The sequence below is a fragment of the Hydra viridissima genome, unplaced genomic scaffold (assembly GCF_058129835.1).
Source record: "Hydra viridissima isolate aposymbiotic clone 2 unplaced genomic scaffold, HvirCarnegie_v1 scaffold_1, whole genome shotgun sequence".
NCBI lineage: Eukaryota > Metazoa > Cnidaria > Hydrozoa > Anthoathecata > Hydridae > Hydra > Hydra viridissima.
In genome coordinates this window covers 29,294,116-29,313,930 of record NW_028324300.1, presented here as the reverse complement: position 1 = coordinate 29,313,930, position 19,815 = coordinate 29,294,116, and the positions used below count along the sequence as shown (strand labels likewise).

Here is a 19,815-nt window from a genome sequence, read left to right as displayed (position 1 = left end):
AAACTTCCATTTTTTTAATATATAAACATGAAAGTAAGCTACGAAAGATCACTGGAAGTTCACTAGAAAAGTTCACTGGGAGTTCGCTGGGTTTTGGAACAGATCACTGGAAGTTCGCTGGAAAAGATTACTGGAAGTTCGCTGGGTTTTGGAACAATTTTTCACTGGAGGTTTACTGGGTTTTTTTGTAAGGGGTAGTTTTACGATTGCTCAAATCTAGTAAGGCTTTGTCAACCGGATGTTTTTCCCGCATCGATGGAAATCAATGTTTGAAATTAAAAAAAACGGTCTATAGATACTCATCTCGAAAATCAGAAAGCACTTATTTTGAAATAAAAATTAGCTAATAGAGAGTCAAACAGAATATTACTTGAGGTTGTTGTGTTGTTGCTTTACTTAATTAGGACTTTTTTGTTTTCTAGTAAGATTACTTAAGTGTTACTGTTGGAGACCCTTAGTTGCGCAATAGCATGGTTGTTGTACAACTGTAGTGTCACTCAGAATAAAGATCTTATTTAAAAAATCAATCAAGATGTAGCAATAAATATTCGATGGAGCAATTATTTTAGATCTTTGTTTAGACAATTCAGAAATGAAAACGATTGTATTTACAAATTCTTACTCAAATCTTTATAGAAAAATATAATGAAAATTTTAATTATTATAAAAATATTAAATTTATTAGCATGTCAATAAAGAAATCCACGTCAAATCCGAAGCTTTACAAATGGCATAAACTTAATTTTTTTTTAACATTACAAACGCAATTTAAAAAAATAATTAAGGGAATGGAGGAAATAATTAATAAGACTGTTTTCTGTAAGCTATATCTACCACACTCATGCTCTTAGGATTCAGTCCACACATTCTGCAAACATCAAGTATATTGCATTCAAATTTATGATTTATGATAGTTGTATCTGCAATGTTTGGTCAACGTTTCTTTTGTTCATGAAAGAACACTTTTTCAGCTTGAGCTACTTTTTATTACTTAATTATTATGCTCTTGAATTTTTTATTTTTCTAAACATTGTTTTATCCGGATTTTATCATAATCCTGAACTTTTATCATAATCCTGAGCTTTCTTACTCATTGCATTTTTAATGTATAACAAAAAACTGAAATTTTACTACCCTTTCAACCTTAAATTGCAACAACAGATGCTTACGAAGTCAGTTCATATATTTTAAAACTTGTATTGACTATGATTTTGACATCTGAACATTATCAGAATATACTTAAAGAGGTTATTTTGATTTCTAATAGTCGAGCACATTACAACGTTTCTTGTAATCGAGCGCATTGCAATATTTCATTTTTAATGAAAAAATATAAAGCAACACTTTCGAATACCCTTTATTTGTTTTTAATTAAAAAAATTATATCTGCATAAAATGTATATATATAAAAATGCATCATAAAAAATAAATGCATAAAAAAAAAATCATTAAAAAAAAATCATTAAAAAACGCATGAAAATCTTGAAGTTTTGTAATTCGAACAATTGGAAAATATCGTTCAGACATTTTAAGCAAAACTTATTTCAACTTAAATGGTGCAAGAGTGATTATTTGCGATTAAACATAAAATTATATTACCCTGACTGATTATTTTGGAAGGCAGTGAGTTTACTTAAAAGAGTTTGCAAACTATTGATCGTATCAGCAATTATTTGAATGCATGCTGGCGTTGAAGTGGTTATGGATTTAGTTGTTGTCGGAGTTTGAGTTGTTGTCAGAGTTTGAGTAGTTGTTACGGATTTAGTTGTTGTCGGAGTTTGAGTTGTTGTTACGGATTTAGTTGTTGTCGGAGTTTGAGTAGTTGTTACGGATTTAGTCGTTGTCGGAGTTTGAGTTGTTGTCGGAGTTTGAGAAGTTGTTACGGATTTAGTTGTTGTCGGAGTTTGAGTAGTTGTTAAGAATTTTGTCGTTGTCGGAGTTTGAGTAGTTGGTGTTGTCTTTGAAGTTGTCGTGGATTGAGTGGTTACTCCTAAAAAATAAATAACCAGGTTTGTGACGTGCAACAGAAAAAAAATCAGGTAGCATAAGAACATACCATAAAACATAACATCTATTTACGTAGATCAATTTTGGAACTGAAATTTTTTACCTGAACATTTTTCGACCCCATCACATCCTACTGTACAAGTTGGGGCTAAAATACGAAATAAGAGAGACTTAAAATAATACAACGTACATCTTTAAATGAAATTTCTACACGAGATTTATCATGGTATTTTTTACTTAAAAATAAACGAAAAACGCAATTTCAAAGTTTGTTTTAAAACAACAAAGAGAGCTTTAGAAGCAACCCAGTCTTGCCATTAAAGAAACGAAATCGTTAAAGAAATATGATAAATATGACTTCGGCACTCATTACTTCAAACCATTACATGTAAAAGGATCCCAACATAAAAAGTGAAACGTCACCGAATTAATAAAAACTAGAATCCGCTCAAAATTTAACTCATAAATAGTTTTTTTAAGTTGTATTAAAAAAAGGATTTATACAAGTGGAAAACTTCATGTTGGAGATTGGTTGACGATTTAACACAAATTAGAAATATTAATGTTCCAATCGACACACTATGAATTGATAAGCGAAAATAGGGTTTTATACAGAGCCGTAACAACAAATTTGATATTGGGGGAAGGGGAGGCTGTATAAAAACTAAGTAGCAAAAAGTATTAATAGTATTAAAAAGTATTTAAAAAATGCGACGTGTGTGGTTTTTACAGGTTTTTAAAAGTTAATCTCATGAAAATAAATGATAAAGAAAATAAAGACATTCCATATATTTTACATTAGCTTTCCTATGAAAAAAAAAATTAATATTCTTTGGGGAGGCTTTGGACCCAGCCCCCCCTCCCCTCCTCTTGTGGTTACGGCTCTGTTAAACATTTTTTAGAGATTATTCATATTTAAACTTTTTAAGGTTTTTTCATTTTTGCATTCAATTCTTAATTCCCTATTTAAGAAAAAAAAAAATTATATTTTTTTACTATTGTAAACTTTTGGTATTTAAGGGTTTTTTAAAGGGTTAAAAAAATCATATTTTTTGTTAAAACCCTTTCAAAGTATATGACAAATATTAAATTTCCACATTATTTTTATGCGCAATTAAAATAATCATATATTTAATTGAATAAGAAATAGAAAACGTTTTTTTGCTGCTTTTTTGACTTCTTAAAGATTGATTGGTTTGAGCATGTGGTCATAGAGGTCGCCTCTATTTTTTTAAATAAAATATCGCTACTTTAAATTGACTTTTTTGCCATGTAAAAATATTTGGGCGACCTCTGTGACCACCTGCTTTAAAATCTTTTTTGCTTTTGTGAGTTTTATTCAAAAGCCGGTGTCACAGGAAATTTTGCGGCTGCGGCATAATTTCCTAGGAAAATCTGCTGTTCAGCTGCATTATTTCCTAGGAAAAATTGCCGCTCGCAGGAAAATTTGCTGCTGAATGCGTGACAAACAGAAATTAATCATGAGTCCATATTTAAAATATGAACGACGAAGAATACAACAATCTTGTTGATTTAATTGTCAGAGGATTATACCCTCATGGCATGGATAAGATCAGAAAAGATGGGTTAAGAAGAAAGTCCAAAAGATTTTTGGTAAAGGATGGCTTACTTTTTTTACTACGATAAAAAAAGAAACATGGATCTGCTAGTAGTTCTAAGAAGTCAAAAAACTATGATTCTCGAAGGCTGTCATTCGGCAATTCTTGGTGGTGGACACTTTGGTCGAGATAAAACGTTTGAAAAACTCTCCGAGAGGTATTACTGGAAAGGGATGGTAGATGATGTTAAGAATTTTTGTAAATATTGTGATAAGTGTCAAAGAGCAAACAGGTTTATACACTAAAGTTTATCTTTTATTATTTATTTAAAACAATAATAACAAAAATTAAAAATAGTGTTATTTTCAAATAGTATAAAGTCTTTAAATATACATAATTTATATTATTTCCTTCATAATATACTTTATAGAGCATTTGAAAAATACTCAGCTGAACTACATCCTATTAAAGTTAAAGATGAAGTATGGAGTACTGTTGGAACTGATTTAATTGGACCTCTTCCTTTAACAGAAAGGGGAAATAAATATATCATAACAGCCACCTGTTTATTCTCCAAGTGGCCTGAAGCTGCTTCCTTATCTGATAAAACAGCTACAAGTGCAGCAGAGTTCTTGTATACATGCTTTACAAGACATGGTTGTTGTGAAGTTCAGATAAGTGACCAAGGAAGAGAGTTTGTAAATGAGGTACTGTGTTGGATTTTGTTTGTTTAATTGTTTTTGCTTATTTGTTTATTTTTATTACTTTTTTTTAAAACTTGAATTTTTCTATAACTTTTATAATCTAAATTTTGAAAAGTTGATATATCAAAATTGGATGTAAAGAGTGAATAAATACAAAGTTGGACTTTTAAAACTTTAGAACTTGTTCATTTAAAGTTGATAAATGAAATGAAAGTTAAAAAAACATTGGCTAAACATCCTCATCTGCAATCCATATATAAAAATATTTTTTTCTTTGTTAATATTTTGCATAACTAAAGTGTTTTATGCCAAAATTTGCAAAAACTTTTTTTTTTTCTTTTATAAACTAATTTTTATTTATTTGGTTATGATATACTTGTTTATTATTTAATACAAACCCTATACAGGCATTTTTTACAGGCACATTTTATAATAGACCTATTTCCTCATATCATTTCTACTCAGATAAAGAATTTTTATTGTTTTGTTTAGGTAAACCATGAAATGATGGGAACAAAGTGCAATGTAACAAGTGCCTACCACCCTCAGAGCAACGGTCAAGACGAAAGGTTCAATCAAACTCTTCAGTGTCAAATTTTAAAATATGTTGATGAAAAGCAAAACACATGGGATCTATACATTGAGAGTGTATTGTTTTCATACCGTGTCTCTGTTCAAGACTCTACAAAACAAACCCCATTTTATCTAGTTTATGGAAGACAAGCTAGGCTTCCTGTTGATTTACAAATAAAATCTATAAAAAACGATTTTGAAAATAAACCTACGATTGATGACAGTTTAAAAAATAGAGAAAGTCTATTAGAAAATGTAATAGAAATGCGAAAAAATGCACTGCACAATATTCAGAAAGCTCAGGAACGCCAAAAAAAAGCATATGATGCCAAACATTGTTCAGAAAACCAGTTGTTTAAAGTTGGCATTCAAGTGTTAATAAGAAACAGTAAAAAACTTTCCAGAAAAGGTTCAAAGACAGAGCCAAATTGGACTGGCCCATACAAAATTTGTCAAATTTTGAAAAAGAATACTTTTCGTTTATGTTATGTAAATGATTGCAATAAGAAATTAAAACAAGTATACAATATGACTCGTTTGAAGATTTATTATCCTATTTCTGAAAATATGGTTCTAAATAATATTGTTGAAAAAGTCCTAAATAATTCTGAAGAAAAGTCTAAACCTATATCTGAGAAACTTTCTATTTTTACACTGACAATGAAAAAAGTTATACTAGACGGCAAAGAATTGACTGACGAACATATAAATTTAGCTCAGTTGATAATAAAGAAACAGTTTCCAGATATTATTGGTTTGCAGGATACTTTGTTGTCACAGACTGATGCATTTAAGGCAGTAAGTACAGATAAAATTTCTGTTCAGATTCATTTTATTAATTCTCATTGAGTCACTTCCTGTTCAATAAATGGATCAATTTCACTTTATGACAGTATGTATAACAAACTAGATTCACATCTAATTAATCAGTTAGCCAGATGTTACAAGAATTTTGCTGATTATAATTGTGAATTTCCACCAAGTATTGTTGTTAATATTAAAAGTGTCCAACAACAGACCGGAAGTTTGGATTGTGGATTATTTGCTATAGCTAATGCTGTGCATTTGGCTTTCGGTAAACAACCCGAAACTATATCACACAATCAAAAGTTTATGAGACAACATCTTGAAAAAATGTTTCATGCTGGACAATTTAAACCCTTCCCATTACTCAATAAGCAAAGTAAATTGAGTATTACACGTAACAATCCCTCAACTATAAATGTTCAACTCCATTGCACTTGCTTAATGCCTTGCACTTATGATTTTATGGTTGCTTGCAGCAAATGCCTAAAATGGTTCCATATTACATGTGTCCAATATAAAGAAGACAACTCAGTGCAGGATTGGAATTGTGAAATATGCATACGAAATATGCCATAAATATTTTTTACTATAAAATATTTCTGCATTTTTTTAAATATATTACCAACTCTTGTCTTAGAGTTTTATTTTGTTATAATTATTCAATTCAGCTTAATATAGTGTGGCAATGAATAAAATACTTCGAAAGAGTTCATTGAAAGCTAGAAATATTAACATAAATTAAATTCATAAAAATATTAGCAAAACCAACTATTTTATATTTAATGTTAATAAAAGTAAAATTATCAATTAAAGAGATTTTTTTTTATAATTATTAATTGGTTAAGGAGGATTACTTTTAAAGTTTACTTTTGTTAAGGCAAAGGTTTTTATTATGTAGCGTACATAAAAAGTAAATCGATTTAAAAAGATGGAAAAGAACTATGATTAATCCTTTACAAATTTTAAGTTAATTTTAATTTGAACTTAATAGTGTGCTCCTTCAAATTAGCTTGTTCGTTTAGGCAAAAAAATTGAAATTTCGAAGAAATAATGTTAGGAAAGATTGAAATTAACAAGCTTTTTTCAGCAGCAAATTTTCCTGCGAGCGGCAATTTTTCCTAGGAATTAATGCAGCTGAGTAGCAGATTTTCCTAGGAAATTATGCCGCAGCCGCAAAATTTCCTAGCAGCAAAATTTCCTGTGACACCGGCTAAATTCTGTGTAGCAAAACGAAACTCCGAAGCTCAATAACGTACGGTATACAAAGACTCGGACTCAGGACCCTTTGTTTTATGTTTCCATTTGACTAAGTCTTACCTTCAATTGATTTTTATAAATTATCAAAATGGTACATTCACTGTTTATCAATTTATATTACATGTGTTTTGCAAGGCATTTTTTCTTAAGAGTGTCTGAGTATTATTACGATGAAGATTATATTAAATTATATTAAATTATATTAAAGGTTTAGCACAGGAGGAACCTAATAACATACATACTATTTGTAAGGGAGGAGATTGGTCAAAGTGACTAAATTGAGTTTCAGAATGCTTCAACTATGGATGAACGGACATTGTATAGTATAGTGTTTGTGCTGTTGAAGATTTGAAGTGGAAAATAAATAATATGAAAAAATTGTAATCCAAATAGTTCATATGTAACCCGTCATCCTATCTTTTGTTTTGCAAATGAGATTGCTTTTATTTTGGAGAAATTTGAACATTTACAAAATGAAATTTTTTTTGTAAAGAATATTTAGATTACACTACAAGACAACACTTTTTTTAAAAATTATACTAAACAACACCCATGAATTTATTGAAATAAATTTAAAAAATAATATTTATTAAAAATAAGGATCTCTTCTTTCAGGAAGGGAAGTGGTACATCCAATCTTACACGGAAATACCTCTGGCAATGTTGCACAAATTTTTTTTAACAACCGAGCTGAATGGAAGAATTTTAAATTAGGATACCAGTATGATTAAACTATTTATATCAACAGTGCAACCACAAGACTAGATGTAAAAATTTTCAAGCAGAACTTTAAACATCTGTTTGGTCTTATTTCTAACGATCAGTTTTTAAAAGCCATTCTAATGTCAAAGTCTTTGCAAAGTTTCATTTAGTTTTAATTTAATTTCAAAGTACTGTTATCATGCATGTTTAACTGCATTTGCCGAAAATACTAGGGACACAGCTAATTATCTATTTATGACATCTCACATGTACCTATACCGCAAGAAGAACAAAATGCGGAAAGTGTAGAACCCAGAACAAAATGTTAGCAGATAGCTGTTATTAGAACCCCATTGGAAATCCTGTTCACTAACACTCTGGTTTTCATTTAACTTTAAATTGACTTAAAGATTCCTTCGGTAAATCACTTATTTAGGTTGGGCAGTCAAAATGATCTAAAATTTTCAACACATTCATATTTTGCCAAAAGTAACGAGGAAGGAGTGGTGCATCATGCAATTAAATTTTTTTTTTGTAATGGTCTACTGTCATAAGGTAAATATTGCAGAAAGCTATGTGTACATTTACATTTTGGTATTTAATGGTATTGTTTAGTTTTATTAATGATTTTAGGAAAAATGCTAGTGATGGCCGATCTGATCTTTCTGAGGTCTTTTCACATAATCAACACAGTCTGTTTTTTTTGTTTTGCTTACAAAAATAAAAAAATAACTAATTGCCTAAACTTTTGAACGCATGAGAATCCCCAATGTTGGCCTCAAATGTTGCTCCACATAAGAATTACTGAAATATGTTTAAAACATTAACTTTAATTCCGTTTTAAATTGCATCTATTTATTACAGTGAAGACAGTTCTTTCTGGAATGTTTAACTATTAGAATTAGAACTTTTATATCAGATTTCTAAAATAAATAGTTTGTCTAAAACTATACTATTAATCATATTAATGAAACTTTTTTTATTTTTTTAAATTTTAATGCTTGTTGTTAAGAACTTTAGGAGGTCAAAGAGTAATGGTTTATACCAAGAAAAGAAATCAAGAAACTTTCATTGAACGCTGCTGAGCAGCTTTATTTAATACGCAACTTTTAAAAAACGGTTATTTTCATAGCCACATATTGCTACCAACTTATTTCAGGATCAGAACCTTCATGTTATCAGAGGGGAAAGTATGTGTCACAATTAATAAGGTAATAAAAGAAAGGAAATCTATCAGAGATAATCCAAAATCAATAACATACCTGTTATGATTTTACATAATAGACTTAAAAAACACAAAGATTTCTTGGTATTGGAAGAGATAAATAAAAAGTATATATTTAGTTCTAAACACACAAACCAAAAAATATTTAAGATTCAGCAAGAAGAACTCTTAGTGCAGAACTCAAGTTTAATTTATGAGCATATGTTAATTATCTCTAGTTTAATTTATGAGCATTTATGAGAATATGTTGCATATTTAGGATTCAGCAAGAATGTGTTAAATATTTAATTAAGAGTACTAAGATCCAATACTTTCTTACTTAAAAACAAGTTTGAAAACTGTGCTTTGATTCCAATTTCAGTTTTAGCATTTAAATCGACAAATTTCGGCTAGATAATCAACTTGCTGGAGTAGACTGGATGAAACCTTTCATGAGAAGGTATCCATCACTTAGTTTATGCAAAATTGAAAATACAGGTGTTTCAAGATCAACAAGCTTCCATCAGGTCAATGCATTTGAATTTTTTGTAAATTATGATAAAGCAATGCGAAAACATAAAAATCCACTTGCATTTTTAATATAGATGAATAGTTGTAGCAACACAATACCACTAGTTTTTATATTTGCTCAAGTTCTTTATTTATTCTCCTCTAAAATTTTTAAATGGTACACCAGAGGGTTACTTATCATTAGGAAACCATTCTGGTTGAATGAATGGAGTTTGCTTCATTGAAGTTTTGAAGCATATTAAGAATTGCATTAACTGTACAAAAGATGTTGAGTTTGAAACAAATCGCCCTGATCCAAAAAGTCAGAGAAAAACTTCCATCCATAGCTGTTATAACAGATAGAAAAGAAGGATTACAACCTGATGTACAAGACAATACACAGCCAGAAACATTAAAAAGTTCATTAGCTACATTAATCTATCCGTATCCCTAAGCTGAAGGGTGTAAGCAACCAAACATGGGAATGAAAATCTAACTCAATCAAAATCAAAAAAAATATTTAAGCAGAGAAAATCAAAATTGATTATTCCATTTGCATAGTAAATTAATTATTGTAAGTATTTCTTTCTTTATCGTGTTTACGGTTTCTTGATATGTTTATAAAAGATTTTGTTGGTATTAAAATGTGTTTTTTCTTTCATTCAAATTAAACTTTTTTTATTATAAAACTTCTTATAGCATTAATTTAAACACATTGTGTACGAATGCTCCCCTTGATGTGTATCATTAATCCCCAAATAAGGGAGCATTGATACAAAATGTTCAGAAAATTCTAAAGTATTGTGCTTAACCATTAATATTTTTAAACATAATTATAATAAAATATTGCAAATACATTTGAAAAATATATTTGACTTCGATTTTTTCTGAAAATTTTTAATTTCTTGTCGAAAAGTACCAATGCAACCCCTCCCCCTGTATATAATAAAAAAACAATATCTTTTAATTAATGTCTTCTGAAAAAAATTACTTTAAATCTTGAACATTATTAATTTTCTTTTTTCTTAAAAGAACGACACAGTGCGGCACACTATGTGTCGTTCTTTTAAGAAAAAAACGGCTACAATCGGTAAAGGTTGCGTAAAACATTTATTTTTAGCGCATTTTTTTTAAAATTAAGCAACTAAGTTCAATTTAAAAAGTGCAATTCAATGTTAGAAAAGCTTTTCCTTTGCTGAATAGTGGATATAACTTAAGAACTTGTCGTATTTTAGTAAAAAAACGTCTCAAGGATATTAAAAACTACATACCTAAGCATCCATACATTATATTAAGATCCAACTTATCAGTCTCGCTCAAGTCATTAGATTCGCCAACCTTCCACTCTTCCTGTGTTGTCAAATTTAAGTATTTCTTCAACACTTTTATAGTTTTTGTTGATTCAGTATAGGTATTGTACTTGCTAAAAGCCCACAAATGGTACTGCATGACTGACCATATATCGTATTTCTAAACAATATTCCACGATTTAAATTAGTTTATAACAGTAGCAGCTTGCTAAGAAGTCATATATTCTCAGATTCCTAAAGAAACTTTTTTGAAGCATGCAGTCATGATGAAATTTTTAGTTAAAAGTCAAGAGTGTATGCATCAAAAAAATACCTAACACATTTTTTTTTCATTTTTCAAGTTCAAATCCATTTTCTTAACAAAATCTTTTGTTAGTTGAAACAAAACATCAGTATACTACACGAAATATTTCATTCAAAATAATAAATCATAGCAAACTTACTGAAGTAAAGGATGTTTTAGACGATTCAATATCAAACTGACTGGCATACCCTTAAATAAAAGATTTAAGCTTTACAATTGTATCGGCTATTCATATATACCGGTTTCATGTTTGTTTTTATTCTTTTTTAACTTGTTTTTATTATAAAGCATTTGTTTTATTTTGTTCTAGTAAATATTTCATTTTTTGTAATCATTAGTAGATGTACAATGCCAAGATGTAAAGTTGTAAACTCTCCCTCTTTCTATTATATTTTAAAGCAACCAAGAAATTGTTAACATACCTGATTGGATGTTGCTGTAAACAATTTCTAATGCATTGGTACGGTCACATCGACTTTGCTCATGTATAAAACCCATGGCATGAAGCATTTCATGCAACACAGTTCCTATGATATAATTAGAAAAACATAAATTGAACAAGTTTAACACAAAAATTTATGATCTGATTTATATTTATGTATGATTGCAAAAAGTCAAACAATAAACTAACAAACAATACTTCAAATTTTATAAACTCTACAGTTCTGTTTTATTTTCTTTATAACCTGGATTCAAAGGTTTTTTTCAAAAATTGTGATTTTTAAATGTTTATAACTTGAAAACTCTAACATAACTCATACACTGGAAAAGCATTTTTATTTCTAATTTTATTTATAATTAAAATGCCTATTTTAATTATAATAAAATTAAACTGTTCTTTCTTAAGTATTTAATCAATTAGATAGTTAGGATGTTTGTTTCTTTTCATTTTTCCCACTTCCATCTGTTCTTACTGTATGATATATATTTATGTATGCCATACAGTAAGAACAGATGGAAGTGAGAAAAGTAAAAAATAAAAAAAACAAACACTCCACATAAAACTTAACTTTTCAAGATTAAACACTTTATAAAAAGAATTCTTCTGATAAGCTTCTTTAAAAACTCTTAAGCACAAGAAAGACAAAAAAAAACATCCAAAATGATGATAAACCTTTATATTGGCAACCATCCCCAATATTTATTCGTTGATTTCCAGTTATTTTTCCAACATAGCTCCAGCATCTATTAAGATAATATTAAAATTTACAAGACTTCACCAGAATATTTTAAATAAACATTTTAATCTATGAAATGATATTCAAACCTATTAAAAGAATATAAACATCTACAAACAGAATTTAACAAAATATTCATCACTAATTCTCATAGAAAAGTACTCTAAAAAAAGTCTACTTTATTATTTTTAGGAAACCAGTATAAGTGAAATTTAATAAATTGCAAACTGGTATAAGTGGACTGAATAGTTACATAAAAATTACTGCGAATGCGAATCACTAAGTGGAAGACATGACTCATATACCAGATATGTACATGCTGCATGAACAGTTAGCTGAGTGCTGTGAGTACACACAACTCAGGGGTTCCTTCTAGGATTATTTTATACATAAATGTAATTAATGGATATATTATTTAATAAGAACTTTAAATACAAAATATTATCTTACTTACATATTATTCTTTGTAATATTCCAGCTCTCAATGATTGAGTCAATTGTTTTTGAGTTGTTATTCAAAACGACTTATAAAGGGAACTTTTTGATAACATTTATTTTGTATGTTATCAAACATCAGCATTATGTATCTTATCAAAAAATGTATGATACATAAATTTACAATAAACTATCTGCATAAAATGTCAGAATGCATTAGTACTTTCTTATCATTTCAAACAAACCAGTTTTTTAAAATTCAAAGACAGAGGTTTAATTAAACCAACCAAAAGTGTTGTTATCATATGCGAAGAAACTGAAAGATGTTTCCTAAGGTTGCTTGCCTCAATAAATGGCAACCTTCCAAATGAAATAGAAATTCAAAATGCCATTTCTAGTGTTGTTTTGAGATCAGTTGATTACTCAAAAATATTTAATGAACAAACTTCTCATATGTTTGACTCAGTTATAACTAATAACCATTTATTTGCACTGATTAAACTTATTTCAGAAAACTATGCAAAAATATATCTTTATCACCTGGGTAAAAAACAAACTGCCAAAACAACTGGAAAAAAGCTTAGGAAGTAACTAACAAAACTTATCCTATTCAAAAACCAATCAAAAATATTTTTATGATATGATATGATATGATATGATATATATATATATATATATATATATATATATATATATATATATATATATATATATATATATATATATATGTATATTTAATAACTCTAGAAGGAACCTCTGAGTTGTGTGTAGTCACAGTGCTCAGCTAATAGTTCATGCAGCATTTACAATTTTCTAGTGCCTATCTGATGAACTAATGCCTAAAAAACATTTTATCTTAAAAATAAAATCAGCTGCCTACCATGCTGTTGTGTTATTAACCTTCTAGCACACAGCATTGGGTAGTTAAGAACTAAAAGGTACATAAATTATATAACAAATGCTAACTATTTGAAACTTGAGATTTCTGCACAAGCAAACAAATACTTTTTCTTTACTTTTATTAAATAAACTAAATTTAAGCTAACTAAAATTAAAATTTGTACTTAGTTTTACTGAGAATTTTTATTTTATTTTATTTATTCTAAAAAACGAAAAACAGAAAGTTAATATAGACCAACTTATTGTAGGAATATGTTTTGTTAAATAAAAAAAATATTTATATTTGAAATTTATGTAAATATATAATATTCCGTTATTTTTATGAAAAAAAGCTTATGTTAAACAAAAAAACTAGATTTTCATTAGAAAATTATGTATTTATCAATATTTGAGCTTAAGATATAAAAGTTGATTATCATCAGTTTCTAAATTTTCATATCACCATTCCTTAATTCCGCCGCCATCTTGGGAGGCCAAAACTGGCTTTAAAAAATTTTTTCATATACGCTATCCAGTTATATTTTGAGATCAGTGAAGTGGACACGTCGAAAAATTCTTGCCTGTTTTAAAGTGCTGTTAAACTGAAGAAACTATTTCAATTGGAATTCGGCAAAATGGAATCACTTTCTGGAGGCATGTAGAATATATGGTTATGCACTGTTATAGCTAATTTTAATTTTTTTCATATTTAAATCGCGCGACAAGTAAACATAAAAAGTTATAAATTTTTTTATCTGAAATCGACTTTCTAATGTCGTTTTAAAAATTTACCCGCGGTTATCCACCTTCTTTTGACAAGGAGCTGATAGTGTATTGTGTTAAATATAACATATTAAAAAAAGTTTTTATGGAGGAATGCGTGGTACGACATTAAACTATGTTAATAGATTGTCGCACCACGCGACATTAATAATGCGTGGTGCGACATTAAACTATGTTAATAGATTAATGTCGCGCCACGCATTAATTGTCATGGAAATTAGTGAATTAACATTATTTAATGGCACTAATTACATTTTAATGCAATAATTTTTTATTTTAAATATATGCTTTAAAAGTTACTTTTCATTCCGTTTTATGATAATCTCAAAGTTTTATAAAATAGTCTTCAAAGAAATTTAAGCAGTTATAACTATTTTTTTTACAGAGTCTTCCAAATCTTCAAATATGGAATTTTCAAGAAAAGATATATTCTTTATGGTGAAAGGCAGTTTAAAAAATGAATATAATTTCATCATTGATGTTTTGACAGATGCAATTTTCAAAAAACGGAACATGTGATACAAGTAGGAGAGAATGAAATGTCATTATCACGGTTATTTTCAAATTTTTGATCGAGATGGAGAGCAGCAGGAAGATGGGAAGATTTTTTTCTGAAAAAAAAATGAAGAATGGTTAAAGGACACCGTACAATTTTCAAAATTATTTAATACTGAATGCACAACACCTGAGAAGATTGTGAAGAGTGATAATAAAAAAGAAACATGTGGGCGACCTTCGCAATCCTTTGCTTCATCTAGTGAAAGATCAAAGAGGCGAAAGACTCAAGAAGTACGTTCTACTTTTTCTACAGAAGAATTGGCATATGCTGCTCAAATGAGTTTAAGGACTTCTGGTCAAGTACATGCTGCTCAAGTTGTTAAAGATGTCACATTAACAATCCCAACAAGAGCCTCAAAGTATATATCCGCTGTTAGTTCACAAAATGAAGTACCTTTAACCCCAGATGAAGCACTTTCTTTAATGATCGAGAAAGGAGAATCAAAGCACTCTTATCAACTATCAAGAAATGTAGCTAGAGCACATAAATGCAAATTATACCCATCATACCTTGAAGTAGAAAAAGCAAAAAAACGTTGTTATCCATCAGTTATGTACACAACTGTTAGTGAGTCGTGCGCACAGATTGAACTACAGGCTTTACTTGATCATACCACATCTAGAATTATACAACTTCAGGCTGATGTCATTTGTACTCTAAATCCGGAAATTCTGCAAAAATTAGTACTTTACTGTAAATGGGGATGTGATGGAAGCAGCGGTCAAAGTGTTTATAAACAAAAACTTACTGAGACTGGAAAATCTGATGAAAGTATTTTTTATACTTCTCTTGTACCTTTACAATTAATACACAACAACCCCGAGACGGGTGAAGCAACTATTTTGTGGAAAAATCCTAGACCATCATCTCCGCGATTCTGCAGACCAATACGATTGCAGCTTGTACATGAAGATGTACAGTCAACATTGAAAGAAGTTACCGACATTGAAATGCAGATTGAGGGTCTTGCACCATATGCTAATGAACAAAATGGAAAATCCATTTCAGTAACTTATTGTATGTCACTGTGTCACGAAATGACTATTAATTCGAACCTCTTGTCCCGAGAAAACCCTTTGGAGGTTTGAGACTACACATGTGTAGAATTACACTAGAGTTGGTTTTGAAATCTTTCATCATCGTCCGAGAAAGAAAAATCAGTTTAAAGTTTTTAATTTTATGCTTATTTAATAAGGTCAATAAACTAAGAGTTTTTTTTTCTTTCTCAAAAAAACTGTCTATTTTGGTTATTTGTTTTACAAATAGTACATACAAAATATTCTTGCAAAAAAATAATTAACTAAAAAATTCCGGGAAAAACCTCCAGACAGTTTAGAAAACCGTTTTAAAAGAACAAGGTGTGCGTCATTTTTCAAAATGCCTAACCAAGCAAAAACTCATGAAGACAACAGGAAAACTGTCTGTTTTCTCTGTATGAACAAAGCTAACAGGCAGCTGACTGATTTTATGATTAAACGCAGTCAAGAAATTTGGGCCAAAGAATCAACTTTGAAGACCAAAGAGTACCAATTGGAATCTGTGAAAACTGTCGAGTAAGTCTCAGAAGAAAAGGTGAAGGGAGAGATGTCCAACTTCCTTCCTTGCCAGACTATCAAAACATAAAGATCCGTCCTGCAACAAGAGAATTAGCATGTGAATGCTTGATTTGTAGTGTGGGAAAAGCGAAATTCAGAAGCCCTCAGATAAGTGGAGCAACAAACACTGCCAGTCAGCTTATAGAACAGCCAATTGTTGAGAAAAGATGTTCAGCATGCTTTTCATTGATAGGAAGAGGCATCCCTCATGTCTGTACTAAAGCAATGTTACAACAGAACTTACTCGAAGTTGCAGAAAAGGACAAAAAAGCAGCAGAAAGAGTGGCTGTTTCTGTAATTGCCAACAAAGTTCCTTCCCCCCATGGCACTGTCCGTCTCAATCAAGGAGTAGGAAGACCCTTTCCAGTAACTCCAGGTAAAAACTGTACTTTTTAAACAAAAAAAACTTTTGTCAAAGGGCATAGCAATAAAATATACACTATGAATTTCGGAAATGATACAATGGTAACTTTCTGTGATTTTTTGCAGGTCCATCGCGACAAAGAGAATTATTTCCTTCATCTACACCCACCTTGACTGCACAACATCTAGTACAAGTTCAAAACCAGATTGGTCTTTCAAATAGAGGAATGAATATGCTTGCTTCAACTCTAAACAAAGTAGTTCCACAGCGTGTTGTGGAGAAAAATTTCAGAGAAAAGTTTGAATCTCTTGGAAAGCAACTTTCTGACCTCTTTGTCACCTCAGAAATTGTTACATCCAAAAGCACTAGCCAAGAGTCTAAACATTTATTGGTGTACTGCAATGAAATGGAGTCATTAAGAAACACTGTTGCTGAAGTCAGAGGCCCTCAGTCAGACCAGCTTATTAAGGTGGGGATAGATGGTGGAGGCGGGTTCGTGAAAGTTTCTTTTGGTATTATGAGCTTAGAAACACCAGATACTTCTCCTCCATCAAAGAAACCTCTCTTTAAAAATTTCAAAGACTCAGGAGTGAAGCGTCAACTTTTGGTGGCCATTGCAGAAAATGTCTCTGAAAACTATGACAATGTCAAACAAATCCTGGATAAACTGTGTTTAGAGAGAATGTCTTTTGTGTTGTCATGCGACATGAAGCTTGCTAACATAATTTGTGGCTTACAATCTCACTCTAGTGCACACCCTTGCACCTGGTGTGACATTGAGTCAAAGAATCTTCATCACAGTGGCGAGCTTCGAACATTTGGCTCCATTCGTTCTGATTTTGAAGGCTTCCAAGCAGCCGGTGCCCAAACAAAAAAGGCAAGGGACTTTCAAAATGTTGTTCACCAGCCAATAATAAGACTTTCTGATGATACTCTTGTCCTAGATTTTATTCCTCCTATGGAACTTCACCTTCTTATTGGTGTTGTGAACTACCTCTTTAAGAACCTCTGTCAGGTTTGGCAAAATGCAGATGAGTGGCCAAAGATGATCAACATTCAACAACAACCTTTTCATGGAGGACAATTTGCTGGCAATGAGTGTAGAAAGCTTTTGAGAAATGTTGACTCACTTCAACAACTTGCAGAGAAGCATGCTTGCTTTTTGGCATTTCCATTTATTGAAACCCTCAGAAAATTTGATGCTGTTGTTCATGCCTGCTTTGGGAATACACTCCAACAGAACTACTGTGAGCTTATTGAAGAGTTTAAAGCTTCCTATCTCAACCTTCCAAACACAAGTGTTACCCCCAAAGCACATGCTGTTTTCTTCCATGTGACACAGTTTATTGATCGCCACAACCACTCTCTGGGCATCTTTTCTGAGCAAGCCACAGAGTCACTTCACCACAACTTCAGTCTTCATTGGCAACGTTTCAAGAGGCCAGCCATCCATCGGGATTATCTCAGGAATCTTTGAAACTGTTTGATCGAGTATAACAGTAAACATTTATTTTGATTTCTATTTGTGGAAGAGACATTTACAGTTATTAATTACATATGCTATGTAAGAGTTTAATAAAGGCTTGCTTCTTAATCAATTGAGTAGAATAATTTTGTATAAGTATCTAGAAACATTAATGTTTTTCACAGCTTGAATTTCAAAGCTGAAAGTAGAAAACTGTTTGTCTTTCAAGAATAGTTTGTATGTATTTTTTTTGGTTTTGCTTTGTTTAGAGTTGCAAACACATTATATGTTGAAAAAATTTATGTTATAATAGAGAACAAGATTTTTCTAAAGAAACTATTTTTTTGTAAAATTTTTATTCTGAGCAATAAAATTAAAAACTTTAAACTGATTTTTCTTTCTCGGACAATGATGAAAGATTTCAAAACCAACTCTAGTGTTATTCTACACATGTGTACTCTAAAACCTCCAAAGGGTTTTCTCGGGACAAGAGGTTCGAATTAAAAGTCATTTCGTGACACTGTGATGTCATTTACGATGATAGACGGTAAAGTCTGTAATGCAGTAACTGGTACCACTTCTACACAACGCTGCTTTCTGTGCAAAGCTTCCTCTAAAGAATTTAATGACATCAACAACATTATAAAAATGGACATTACAACAGATAATTTAAGATTCGGCATATCTACATTGCATGCATGGATTCGTTTTTTCGAATGCTGTTTGCATCTGTCGTATAAGCTAACAACTGAAAAGTGGCAAGGTCGTCGAGAGGAAGATAAAAAGAATGTGAAAATACGTAAGGAAGAAATACAGACTCAATTTAGGATAAAACTGGGGCTTATTGTTGATCGACCAAAGCCAGGATATAGAAGCTCTAACAATCGAAATACAGCGCGCCGTTTTTTTTTAAATGCTGCTATATCTGCTGAAATAACAGGAGTCGATGAAAAATTAATTCACCGATTTCATGTTATTTTGCAGGTAATTTCGAGCGGGTTTGACATAGATGATGAAAAATTTAAAGACTACTGTGTAAATACCGCCCATTTATTTGTTGCTTTATATCCGTGGTATTACATGCCTACATTTGTACATAAATTGCTGATCCATGGAGCAGAAATTGTAAAGTATGCCCTTTTACCGATTGGACAACTTTCTGAAGATGCCCAAGAGTCACGCAATAAGGACATTAAAAACTTTAGATTACATCATTTAAGAAAATGCTCAAGAGAATCGAATATGAGAGACATTTTTAACAGGCTCTTATTAACATCAGATCCATTTCTCTCAAGCATCAGGAAATTGCCCCAGAGACCGGTAAAATCTCTACATCAAGAAGCTATACAATTGTTAAAACAACCTGTCACCAGACAAGAGACAAGGAACGATTTCGATTTAGATACAAGTGGTTCAACATCAGATCAATGTTAGTAACAAAATTCATCAATGTTCGAAACAAAATTCATCAATGTTCGAATCGAATGATTCGAACATTGATGAATATGACATACGTGATTTTTGTTACTAACAATTTTTTACATATATGTGACTTAATGTTTTACCAATTTAAAAAAAAATAATAAAATTAAAATTGAAAATTTCTGTTTTTTTATTAAT

General features: G+C 30.4%; 4 protein-coding genes across 4 annotated transcripts in view; 2 read left to right on the top strand and 2 right to left on the bottom strand.

Annotated features, from left to right (window-relative positions):
- Window positions 1-19,815, bottom strand: part of LOC149894385 (hatching enzyme 1.2-like) — an 86,775-nt gene that overhangs the window by 66,087 nt on the left and 873 nt on the right. The window lies entirely within an intron of this gene.
- Window positions 1,345-14,519, bottom strand: LOC149894387 (uncharacterized). The gene is made up of 8 exons (XM_090069928.1): window positions 14,513-14,519; window positions 14,222-14,252; window positions 12,052-12,122; window positions 11,360-11,464; window positions 11,077-11,126; window positions 10,595-10,793; window positions 2,111-2,155; window positions 1,345-1,990 (listed from the first exon to the last, which is right to left on the bottom strand). The coding sequence occupies exons 1-8, from the start codon at window positions 14,517-14,519 to the stop codon at window positions 1,596-1,598; spliced, it is 903 nt and encodes a 300-aa protein (XP_089926054.1). The 3' UTR covers window positions 1,345-1,595.
- On the top strand, window positions 14,787-15,859 carry LOC149894386 (uncharacterized). Its single transcript, XM_090069890.1, has one exon. It carries the CDS (start codon window positions 15,047-15,049, stop codon window positions 15,857-15,859), a length of 813 nt encoding a protein of 270 aa, XP_089926016.1. The 5' UTR covers window positions 14,787-15,046.
- LOC145188750 (uncharacterized) lies at window positions 16,118-18,471 on the top strand. The gene is made up of 2 exons (XM_080065224.2): window positions 16,118-16,742; window positions 16,856-18,471. The coding sequence occupies exons 1-2, from the start codon at window positions 16,592-16,594 to the stop codon at window positions 18,205-18,207; spliced, it is 1,503 nt and encodes a 500-aa protein (XP_079921350.2). The 5' UTR covers window positions 16,118-16,591; the 3' UTR covers window positions 18,208-18,471.

Bases quoted from the DNA above. Each gene is read 5' to 3' on its own strand.
- LOC149894387 (XM_090069928.1), bottom strand. The intron at 11,465-12,051 runs GTTTATCATCAT...ATTATATCATAG, and splicing joins GGATGGTTGCCAATATAAAG to GAACTGTGTTGCATGAAATG. The intron at 10,794-11,076 runs GTAAGTTTGCTA...AATATTGTTTAG, and splicing joins CTAAAACATCCTTTACTTCA to AAATACGATATATGGTCAGT.
- LOC149894386 (XM_090069890.1), top strand. From the start codon at position 15,047: ATGAGTTTAAGGACTTCTGGTCAAGTACATGCTGCTCAAGTTGTTAAA.
- LOC145188750 (XM_080065224.2), top strand. From the start codon at position 16,592: ATGTTACAACAGAACTTACTCGAAGTTGCAGAAAAGGACAAAAAAGCA. The intron at 16,743-16,855 runs GTAAAAACTGTA...GATTTTTTGCAG, and splicing joins ACCCTTTCCAGTAACTCCAG to GTCCATCGCGACAAAGAGAA.